Source organism: Dioscorea cayenensis, chromosome 14, assembly GCF_009730915.1.
Source record: "Dioscorea cayenensis subsp. rotundata cultivar TDr96_F1 chromosome 14, TDr96_F1_v2_PseudoChromosome.rev07_lg8_w22 25.fasta, whole genome shotgun sequence".
NCBI lineage: Eukaryota > Viridiplantae > Streptophyta > Magnoliopsida > Dioscoreales > Dioscoreaceae > Dioscorea > Dioscorea cayenensis.
The window spans coordinates 2,963,544-2,976,108 of NC_052484.1; the positions used below are offsets into that span (position 1 = coordinate 2,963,544).

The 12,565-nt window shown below is 39.4% G+C and overlaps 1 protein-coding gene across 1 annotated transcript; it reads right to left on the minus strand.

Moving 5' to 3' along the window:
• Window positions 1-279: 279 nt before the first annotated feature.
• LOC120275116 (thylakoid lumenal 17.4 kDa protein, chloroplastic) lies at window positions 280-11,636 on the minus strand. The gene is made up of 4 exons (XM_039281613.1): window positions 11,488-11,636; window positions 2,349-2,473; window positions 940-1,186; window positions 280-768 (listed from the first exon to the last, which is right to left on the minus strand). The coding sequence occupies exons 1-4, from the start codon at window positions 11,597-11,599 to the stop codon at window positions 545-547; spliced, it is 708 nt and encodes a 235-aa protein (XP_039137547.1). The 5' UTR covers window positions 11,600-11,636; the 3' UTR covers window positions 280-544.
• Window positions 11,637-12,565: the final 929 nt, after the last annotated feature.

A 12,565-nucleotide genomic window follows, 5' to 3' on the forward strand; every position in this document is an offset into this window, starting at 1 on the left:
AACACAAACAAATGCTTGTGTTGTTCCATGTTTGATGTTCAATGAACAAAAAAGATAAAATTACCACAATGCCCTTTCTACTATTCTAATGGTCAATTTGCGGCGACGACTGAATGATGCTAATGGTTAGTTGCTGATCGGTGATGGTGATGGGATGATGTCGGTGGCCGACCATGGTGGTCGATGGTGACTGACTAGTGACGGTCACTGATGATTCGTGACCTGTTGACGGTGGCAGGGACATCACTATAATTTTTCATTTTACTTGGAGAGAAATCATGAAGCATAAGAATCAAAGAACTTCATTCATGTAGTTCAATTATATCTTTAAACACAATAGTTTAGGACTCAACAATACTCATGCTTCTGTACCAAATTACAACATATAATTTATAGTCATAACCATCTTAGTTTAGTAGGTAATTGACATTAAAATCAACAAATAAAAGATCAAAGAAACAAAAACATTCCCCTGCTTAAGTTGAGAAATCTGAAAAAATTCAGCCGCAAAATCAAGATACAATGCCTTCAATAACAGTAGAGGTCATCGGCACCCCAACAAGGCACGCCCTTCTTCACTGATGCTTGTATTTGTACAGAGCTTTTGGAGATCAATATAGCCAATTATGGTGTCTTCAAAAACAGCATCCTCTAGCTTAGCCTCACCGAAGGTTGAGCCAGATAACACTGCATTTCTAAAAATAGCTCCTTGGAGATCGGCTTTTTCAAAATTAACCCGATCAAGAACCGCATTTGAGAAATCTGCACCTGCAAAGTTTTCATCAGAAGTTAAAATTTCCCCGCATGTGTTCCTAGACATTGCAATCGATAATTTTCACATGGCGGAGAACTAGTAAACCGCATTTCTTTGAAAAAATTGCTTAATTTATTTCCTTCAAACCATATGACTAAATATGAATGATTCAAGCCTGTATTTACCTTTGAAGCTTGCCCCAACAGCATATGCCTTGGACATAATGACTTCGGACATATCAGCACCGTCAAATTTTGCATCTGACATTAGGGCCGCGGAAAGTGATTTCCCTTTCAAGTTCGTTTTCTCATTCGTATAATCACAAAATCTAAGATCAAGTGGCTTGTCATATACACCATTTGCTTGACCAATTGTGTTTCCAACAAACGCACGCTCACATCGGTTTGGTTCGGTTGATAGCGGAGGAAGCCTCTATATCATGAATCATACAAAAGGAAAAAGTTCATAAGTTTAAATAAAAACTATCTCCAATGTGATCTTAATGAGTCAATTGGCAATGTATTAAAAGGTATGAGAATGTGAGGTTTTAAATCAGTATCGGTTCCTCGACCAGGTTTGTTGCTTCTTTTCATTCCTCAACTTAAAAATGCTCATTTTGACCTTTCAAACAAATGCCTTTACTCGTTTTGGACCGCCCATCCATCTCCATGATTGTTGACTTCTAATGGTTGTTAAGTTGGTTGTAGGGATGTCAATTGCCATGGAAAAAAAAGTTTTTTTCAGTTCATAATTTAAAAACAGTGATCACATGTGGACAAGTATTTGTCCACATGTCATCCACATCAGGTATCACATCAGCATAAACAACCAACTCAATGGTCATTGGATGATATCACTCACAGAGATAAATAATGGGTCCAAAATGGGCATGATATAAAAAGGGCTCGACACTATTATTTGACATGGATTATGTTCAGAAGATGTCAGAATTAAAATTATGAGATTTCATGAAATTAAATCTTACTGAAAGTCAGCAGTTTCATGTTTTGGCCTGAAGAATGCCAAATCTGAATGCCTTTTCTTCTAAGTGTCACTTAAATTCTCTAGGTGTGATCAGTTGGTTTATCTTACATAACATGTTTTCATATAAGAACGATAACAAATAATGACCCTTACTTTAGCAACAGATACTGGATCTAAACCAAAATCTAACCAAAGTAATGTTGTAGACATACAAGTCAATATAATTATAACCGAAGTTTTTCATCGCACAACAATGACTATAAATATTTGGATCAAGTCTGTCTTCTCTTGTGCACTCTTTATCTTCATCGAATCATGCATGACTCATGTGGTTAGCAGCTTACAGTAACAGTTGAAAGGATAAATAGCAAACACTGATACTTCTCTTGATAAGAAAACACAAATTTGAAGACAGATTGGAATATCTTTTTCAATAGCAGTTTCACTCTCTTGATTTTATCACATAAACAACTGTAAAGTTCACAAACTTCATCAAATAATCATTCATATACAAATTTATGATTCAAAAGCTGTAGAATGAAATGAACATGAACAATTGCAGTGAAGATAAAAATTCAGTACCTTAATGTACAAATGTATAACTCCTGACCTGATTAGCAGCAAAAACAGGAGATGTAGCAGTGACTGCCCAGGCAGCCAGCAAGCCACAAGCAACACCTTTCATTCCTTTAAATGATGATTCACATTCTCCAAAACTTGAAACCTCCTTATTCACTGAAAAAGAACAAAAAATGCACATCAATGGTTTACTCAATTAATCAAGTTCAAAGTAATGACAAAATATCAATCTCCAAAAATCCATCTTTATATGAACTCACAAACTGATGAAAGCGATGTTTTTCAAGTTACTTCCTCAAGATTTATTAATAAAGTTCCCAATTGGATTATCCTACAACATTCGCTCCCCTGAAACTTTTACCCTAGTCAATCACTAAAAAAGAACCAAAATGCACATGAATACTTCACTCAATGAATCAAAACTCAAAGAAATGGCCCAAAAGCAATCACCAAAAACTCATCTCTCTATAAATTCACATTGTCTGCTGAAACTGAAGTTTTTCCAGGGATATAATTGAGATTATTAATACAATCCACAATTTAATATACCACAACATTCTTTGCTCAGGATCTTTAACCTCCTCAATCTTTGACAAGAACCAAAATGCACAATAAAACCAGGTGAAGCACTCATCTCCTAGCATGTCTCAGTATGAAGCTATGTTGCTCGAGTATCCCTGAATAAGTAATGGAAGCAAAGAAGAAAAAAGAAGAAAGTGCTGGTTTTTCTCAAGAGTTTCAAAGATGCCTGTTGCTAGTTCTTTAGAGCTGAAGAGATGTTTTCATTTCAATGAAACAGTGCAATATACATAGGATTAGATCCAATAAATAAACAAAGTATCCATTACACTATAAGCTTACCGCTAGAAAAATAACATAAAACAAAAAATTAAAAAAAAAAAAAGATAATAGGGTTGGACACGGAAAAGGGGGCTGGAAGCACATGCATAATAGATATGGTGCATGCCCCAGCCCAAGACCTAAATCAAAGAGTAAAGGAACTGTAGACATGTATGATGGCGTACATGTACATGGCCTCAACTAGCTGATGTTTATAGTTTGTGCTGAATGTTAATTTGACCCAGTTCCAACCATTCACAATACAACCATAAACAAACAACTTTACCTTAAATCACTACATTAGAGCGCTTGCACAGGAATGTGGTTAGGGTATATCTCTAATATGAAAATTATGCTCTCTCAGTAAACTAATTACATACCTTCCCTTTGAGCTTCTATAATTAGGCCAATATTAATAAAAAGTAGGGTCACCTGTTTTTAATGTTTATGGCTAGATTCTTCAGCTATCATTTGTCTCAATAGTCTTTTAACTAGGTAATCTGCAAGATTTAGTTCTGACTCACATGTTCTACTGTGTTTCAAATGTCTCCATATTAACTTGAACCAGATTCAGATATGCCTATTGCAAGCTTTGTTGTGCCTTTCCTAATGCCGTCTATGTTCTTGTTGGAATTTGGTGACTTCTTATGCAGGTGCTAATCTTAATTTGATCCATGGTTTCTCATCTAAATATTGGCCGCTTTGGTGACTTCAAACTAGAATTGGTGATCAGGCAGCTATGACATTACTTTCCTCCTGTGCCCAGGCACTGTGGAATGCTAGCTGCAAGCGTATTTTCCATAATCCAGATTTTTACAAAGTGTTTCAGATTGGGCTTCAATTCACCTTTGGATTCTCTCCAGGGTATCCTAACATTGCTGGGGAGTTTACTGCTTTCTCACAATCTCCTATATTACTATTTCCAGTGACACTTCTTGGGTCAGGAAGTCATCACTTTGTGGACTCAATTTGTAATAGTTGCTGATAATAAATGTGTTGTTTCAGCAAGATCTGTCGCTGTCACAGTGGAATCAAGCCTACTCACTGAAGCTTCTACTATCCTCATGACATTGGAACAATGTTGTGATCAGAACCTGTGACCGGACAGTATCCTAACAAATTGTGCAAGCTTGATGGAGTTGCTTCAGTATGCTGATGATAGGGTGTGTTGGAGATTTGCTCATATAGTACGAGCCATCAAATCTCTTTTCAACAGCTCCTCGTTAGTTAACCTGGAGGTTATCTCAAGGAATTACGATGCTCTTGCTGATTGCTTAGCCACTTATGCACATAGAAGCCCGTCCTGATCCGTCTTTCACAGGGGATTAAACCTTCCTCGCTGCCTATTGGATACCACTCGTGTTTGGACTTGCAGTCTTTAAATTTTTATGGTTTTGATGTGTTAGTTTTGCTTTGTTATTATTGCTTAATATAGCTCATTTTTCACACAAAAAAAAAAAAAACAATAATAATAAGGTTTAACCTCTTTAAAAGAGACATCAAGGGAGATTGAATTTGATGGAAGCAAGATGGCAGCACCTATATCCTTCTGGATGTTAGAATAACCAAGGAAAAGGGTTTTAATAGCTCTTGGATCGAGCTTGGTTTGGTTACATTTGTGAACATGAAGCAGAGTCTCATGTTCAAATTGAAGCTAAGGATGCACATGTATTTAGATTCCCAGGGAACATGGGGGGATGGAGATAATGATGGAGATATATGTGGTGCACATGGCATACACCAGCCAGCAAACTTTTTTTGACAGAGAAGGGCTCGGACTTGGCTGCACCTGCACAATGTCTGGACAATTCCAGCACACTATCAAGGTGCAGTAGACGCACAAGCAGGAAATTAACTAAATTTACCAAATTTAGTGGTTTTGTTATGTAGTTCAGTGATGACTATGAATGGGTTGTCATGATAATGATTAGGGTGTGAGTCGAGTGGCAAAGGTGGTTATAAAAGGGTTTTGAGAGATTCGCGTGGAGTGCCTCTGTTGTTATGGGGTTTGATATATATTGAGAAATGAATGTGAAAGGGGAGCAGTGAATTGATTCTCAAGTTTCCCTTTCTATTACCCTCTCTACTCTCTTTTTTTCTTATTCTCTTCCCGTCTCCTCTATTCTTCCCCAAATTCACTGCAGAGTCCCATCGAAACTAGGACACAAGGCGGTGCGCAACAATTTGGTACTTTGGTTGAGAGTACGTGACGTTCACATCCCATCCAATGATTGAGGGAATGATAACGGCACCTGAGCTCCAGAGGAACAACTCACCACAATCAAGGACCAGTTGTCAGGCCACGACTCCATCTTCTTTAAGCTTGATTTATGTGCACGACTGTATAACAATATTTAGAGACCTTTGAAATGCCACAAAAGTCATCTGCTTCCCAGCAGGACGTCATGGCTGATATGATGGTAAAGCTTGCAAAACTCAATAAAGCACCGCTCCACTAGCCACTGTTGTCATTGTCTCTTTCACTGACTTCTTCCGCTTCACCACATCCTACCATCGGCCCTCAAAGTTTAGTACATCCCATTCCCTTCAGTTCTACTTGATTGCCTAAACTCGTGATTCCTCTTTTCACTGGTGACAACGTCCTTAACTAATTGTTTCAAATTGAAAACTTCATCACCTATCACAAAATTGTCGCTGACCAAAACCCTTCCATCACAGCTTTCTATATGATAGAGTTGGCGCTCCAATGGTACCATTATATGCACTCGGCATAACAGCTCACTACTTCAAAAGAGTTTGTGTTATACGCTATGTAGTTAAAACCAGGTTGAACCACCCGGTTCAACCTAGTTGAATCAAACCTAGAAGCATAGGAGGTCTGGTTTTCTTTAAAAAACCGGCTTGGCTAAAAACCAATGCTCAACAGTGTGAACCAGGCGGTTCAACCGTGAACCAGATGAACTAGGCCCGATTCCCAAGGTTGAACCAGCGTCATTATATATCTAGTTTTACACTTTTTTAAACTGAAAATGAAAGGTTGAACTTGAAAGCAAGTTATATGTGGGACCAAAAAGAGCCATAAAGACGGAGCAACACATTAAAGTAAAGGGCTTTTATACCAAAAGTTTTAAAAACGGAACCCTTAAACTAGACTTTTATTGGAGCTTACGCCATTCATTGGATCTCCTTCATTGAGCTCTCTTAAGATCTTTTTCTTGAGCCTTTATTTTTGTGTGATGTGTATTTAATTTTTAATGTACGAAGAACTCCATGAAATTAATTTGGCATGATATTCATGAATTTAGTTTATATCTTATGAGATTTTGAATTTAAATATGAGATAAGAGTTGTTTTGTTCGATATCTTATATGCATTTGACTTAAAAATTAACTTATTATTTTCCATTTTATAGTTTTATTGTATAAATTCAGGTTCAATCACAATCGAACCTCTCAACCCTTAAACCTTTTCCTTGTCTGGTTCAATGGTCATGTTTGGTACTGACTACCTAGGTCGTAAGTTGAGCTTCGATTTTGGCCTTCCTCTTTTGTTAACAATAAGGCATAGATTTACAAACTCAAGTAACACTCGTCGGTAGGTGAATATCTCGGCGAATTTCAATACCTATATACCCGAATCTCAGGTCCAAGTCACAGTAATCTCCTCAATTGCTTTTTCTCAAGGCTACATAAGGATATCCAACTTGAACTTTATCTATTAAAACCCTAGAGTTTGCATGATGAGACGGGTATGGCAAAGCTAATGGAGGACAAGTGCAACACTTCTAGAATTCCGGCCATTCGTCCTTTTTATAGCCAAACAGCTCTCTCCCCAAGTCCACAGCACTAAAATAGCAATCGGCCACCACTTATTCCTATTAAACACCTGTCCTCTGATGAAATGGCTGCCCAGTGAAAAAAACTGTGCTTCAACTGTGACGCTAATTTCACTATTGTCCATCACTACCATCCACCGCCAACTCCCCCGTCTCTTAGCTAAGACTGAGTAGACTATTCCTCCAAAGACATTCCGGCAGAAGATGCCCCTGAGGACACTCACTCTCTTCAGAATAGTGATGAGAACCATGACGAGCTGCCTTGCATCTTATTCCTTGCTCTCACTGGTTAGGTAGTTCCATAAATGCTCAAGTTGGCCTGCACAACCAATGGTCATGAGGTAGTGGTGTTAATTGATGGCAACTCCGCAAACAATTTCCTTCAGGTTCTTCTGGTAGCTCATCTAGGCCTTACAGTGTCACCCTTCCACCACCTCTGGGTAACGGTCAGCAATAAAAATTTGTTGAATTATGCAGGAGCTTACTTGTAAATGCTCTTGACAAAGTTTCCTTTAGCATAGACCTATCACTTTTACGGTTTTACCAATATATAGGGCAAATGTGGTGCTAAGGGTCCAGTAGATATCCGGCTTGGGCCCAATCATGTTTGATTATTAACATTCATGGATGAAGTTCGATTGGCAAGGCACTCAGGTCAAGTTTCATAGGGTTAAACAACTTAGTTTGAGCTACATCACCACATCTAGCTTAGCCAAAACAATGTACACCTAAGACGAGGCCCAGTTCTTTCACCTGACAGTTGAGACCTAAGCCTCAGACCCAACTCCAACAATTGGTCCTGCCACACCATCCTTCATCTATCACCTCCGACATCTTTGACCTAATTTGAAGATGCCTTATCTATTCCGTCTGGTCTTCCCTTCTGTGAGAGCTTAACCACCGGATCCATTGATGCAAATGTAGCACTGGTCAATGTGAAACCCTATTGCTACCCAAACTTACACAAGTAAGAAATTAAGAAGCTCATCGAGGAAATGCTCGTTGAAGGCATCATTTTTTTTGGGAAGAGGAGCGGGCGAACCCACTAGAGTCCCAGGGACGTGCACAAGCCTCGGTGGAACAAGTGGGGACGAGATCGCGGTCACGTGGGCGCTGGAACCACCCATACACAACCACTATTCACAACTCCCAGAAATGTGCCCTCAACCGAGAATTGAACTCTCACCACTCGGTGAGAGCTCTATCGGCGACCCGTGTACCAATAGACCCGAATATCGTTGGCAATCGTTGAAGGCATCATTAGAACTAGCGCCAGTGCCTTCTCTTTGCTGGTCCTGTTGGTCAAGAAGAAGGATTAGTGGCGTTTCTGCATGGATTACAAGAACCTTAATGACATTACCATCAAGGAACGAATTCCTATTCCCACCACAGAAGAATTGTTCAATGAGCTTGCTGGAGCGCAAGTATTCTTGAAGCTGTACCTCCGTGCAAGCTATTATCAGGTTTGAATTCATCCACTAAACAATGAGAAAACAACTTTTTTGACTCACGAAAGTCATTACTAGTTCCTCATCATGCTGATTAGGTTATCAAACGCGCCATCGACTATCTAGACCCAAATGAACTTGGTTTCCCAGCGAATCCTAAGCAAATATGTGTTGGTTTTTTTCGATGACATCTTAGTTTATAGCTCTTTGTGGGATCCACACCTTGAGCATATTCCCAGATTGTGCTCTCCCTACTTTATTCACATTGCTTATACGCTAAGATGGCCAAATACGAATTCGGGTGCTTCTAAATTGGATACGTAGGATACAGGATCTTTGGTTGGGGCGTCATGGTGGATCGAGACAAGATAACAATGATTCAAGCCTGATGTGCTCTCCCTACTTTGTTCACATTGTTTATATGCTAAGATGACCAACTGCGAATTCGGGTGCTTCTAAATTGGATACCTAGGATACATGATCTTTGATTAGGGCGTCACGGTGGATCAAGACAAGATAACAATGATTCAAGCCTAACTGTGCTCTCCCTACTTAGTTCGCATTGCTTATATGCTAAGATGGCCAAATGCGAATTCGGGTGCTTCTAAATTGGATACCTAGGATACAGGATCTTTGGCTAGGCGTCACGGTGTATCAAAACAAGATAATAATGATTCAAGCCTGACCATTACCTAATTCACTCAAGAGCTTGCGGGGTTTTCTTAGCCTTATTGGGTATTACAAATGATTCATTTGGTGTTGTTTTTCTCTAGCGGCACCTCTCATGGAGTTGCTCCACAAAAATGCATTTGTATGGAGCTCAGTCGCAACCTCTATATTTCATCAGTTAAAAGAAGTATCAATAGCAGCAACAGAAATTAAATCGAATACATCACAGGGCTTTTGAACTTATCCCTTTCTTCTCAATCTCTAAGGCTTGCTGCCTCTTCCCTCTAAGTCAAGTGGGCTCCTCAACTGGTTGCTGATACAACAATCAATCCACTCCAACTCTGATCTCAGCTCCTCGTCATCCACTAACGCTTGGGAAAGAAAGAGTAGAGTGACGCAAAGGACCTAACGCCACTCTCAAATATTGATCGCGGTCTATTGTGATTAGGAAGGTGTTTAGTCTACCACAAATGAAAAAGCCTATCGAAAATCATGCATTGAATGCCAATCAATCCCATCAGACTTTCTAGCCATCTTATCTTTTCTCTTTCTGGTCCCGAGTTTTCAACTCGGGACTGACTCTTCTTTTTTATTCTTCTCGCTGTCCCAGCCTTTCTCCCTTCAAGCTACTGGGATCTGCTTTCACTCGACCTTTCATTTCAGTAAGGGATGTATACTACCTGGCACTGCCCAATTTTAACATTCCATTTGTCATATAGATAGATGACTTCAATAGCAGAAGTGGCGCCCTACTCTCTTTAGACGGGCATCTTGTAACCTACTCCAGTAAGCAATTGACACCGAGGTTGCAGAATTCATTGGCTCATGTAGTGAGATGTTTACCATCATTAAGTCAATTTGCAAACATAGGCAATATTTATTAGGCAACCAGTCATTGCTCAGACAAACCATCAAAGCCTCTGGTCCCTCCATAACCAGACCATCAAACACTAGAATAGCAGAAATGCTCAAGTGATGGGACCTCAGTTCACCGCTCCTTATGCCACAGAGATTTCCAAGCATGCTTATTTCTTTGGCATTGGACCTTAGTTCACCGCTCCTCAAGTCACCGATGCCTTCGTCCAGGATATCATCTGTTTGCATGTCATCCTTTCCATGTATCATTTCAGACTAAGACCCAATTTTCATGAGGCTGTTCTAGCGTGAACTCTTTAAACCCCAAGGCACTACTCTGGTGATGAACAGTGCCTGCCACCGCCTGTCAAATGATCAAACTGAAGCACTAAATTGATGCTTGGAAAACTACTTTCGGTGTTTTATCACCGACCATCCACAACAATAGCTACGGTATCTCCCCTAGGCCAAGCAGCATCATAACACCTCTTGGTAATTTGCAATCAAGATGACCCCTTACGAAGCCGTCTATGGCTATTCTCCACCGTCGCTCACTGACTATGTTGCCAACTCCTCCAAAATTACCTCAGTAGACAAGCGGCTCTCAGCCCGCACACAAATTCTAGCCATCCTTTGCACCAATCTCCTACAAGATCACAATTGGATCCATAATCAAGCCAATACCAGTCGATCCAACGTTGTCTTCGCCATCGGTGATTGGCTCTTTCTAAAGCTGTGACCTTTCCACCAAACCTTGGTAGCAGTGCACAACAAGACTCACAAACTATTCTACATGGGAGATGGGTCAGACTATTCATAAGGAATTTCCAAACTTCCACCTTGAGGACAAGGTGACTGTCAGGGGGATTAATAATATAAAGAAAGCCTCGAACTGTGCAATGACTAGTCAATTATGGCAAACCATCGAGACAAAACGGACACACAAACAGGAATTAACTAAATTTTCCAAATTTAATGATTTTGTTATGTAGTTCAGTGAGGTTGTATGTAATGATGGCTATGAACAGGTTGTCATGAGAATAATTAGGTGGTTATGGCTGTAAGTGGAGTGACAGAGGTATTTATGTAAGGATTTTGAGAGATTCGAGTGGAGAGTGTCTCAGTTGTTATAAGGATTGATATAGGCGGTGAATTGTTCCCCAAGTTTCCCTTTCTATTCCCCTCTCTTCTCTCTTTTCCTAATTCTCTCCCCCACAGCAATTTTCCCTCCCGAACCAGGAAACAAGGCAGCATGCAACACTTTCAGTCCTCAATCATTGAAAAGAACCAAAATGCACATCAAAACATCAGTAAGTGAATCAAAAGAAAAATAAACAATCAAATCAATGGCACAAAATCACCAAAAAAATCATCCATATATAAATTCACACAGATTGATATTTCCCCAGTTACTTTACCAAGATACCTCAACAAAATCTACAATTGAATCATACCAGAGCATTGATTGAATCTATTCATTTCATGAGAATGCCCTAATTCTATGAATTCCACAGCATCAGTCAATCACAATGGAAACAAATTGAGAGGCAGGAAGCACATACCAGAGCAAAGGAATCGGCCAGGTTGTGCCTTTCTAGGTTTAGGAACACGATGGCGTCGGAGTGATGGAGGGCAGTGGCCGGCGCCGGCCGCCGGGAGGCACACGGTCGCCATTCTTCTCTTCGTTTATCTCCGATTTCGAGAGCAGCTCCCGCGCTTTATTCGGGCCTTATCCGTTTTCTATCTCTTATGGACACGTGGCACTACTCTTTGGACTCCACGTCTGACATTCTCATTATCGCAGATAAACCCTTGTAAAAAGCTTTAATTTATTATGTACCTCTGCAAAAGTATATACAAATATTATTACTATATAAATATTATAAGAGAAATGAAAAAATTGTAATTTCATTAAAAATATATATATATTTTAGAATTATTTACCTAACCAACCCTCGTAGCCAAGTGACATTAATCACACTGTCAAAATCGAGTGTGATACCAATAATGATAACAGATCCATGATTGTGGGTGTAAGCTTGTTACCAAAATTTTATGATACTGGATGAGGGCGCACAAGCTAGATGACTAATTTTTAGCCTTGATGATAGAAAAATAATTGAAACCAACGGCTTTTTAACCTATTAGTACCGGATACTTTGTGTAAAATGTTTAAAAAATTGTTTGTTTTAGAGAGATCTCAAAATTGAACATAAAATTACTAAAGATGATTGCATAGGTATTTATTGAGCTTACAGTTGCACTTCGGACGTGTTTAATTTACCGAAGTAGAAGTTGAAGTGACGGAAATAAAAATTGATGTGACACTTTCATTTGATTGGTTCATTAAAGTAGAGGTCAAAATGTAAAAGTGGTCAATTTTTTGACTTCCATAAAAGTTTGTGCAAGGTGGCATTTCAACTTCAGTCACATGTTTTCATGTGGGTGACTAAAATCGGTTAATTTTTTTGATAAATCACTCAACTTTGTCGAAATATCAGTTCATCGATTTCTGGCTTTGTTTAAAACAGTCACTATCATTTCATCAACAGCCTGGATTAACATCGCACACCGACGTGAGGCTTCGCCGATTGGGTTTTTTTCGCCGCCACGCCGCCTAATGACAATATTAATCCACCG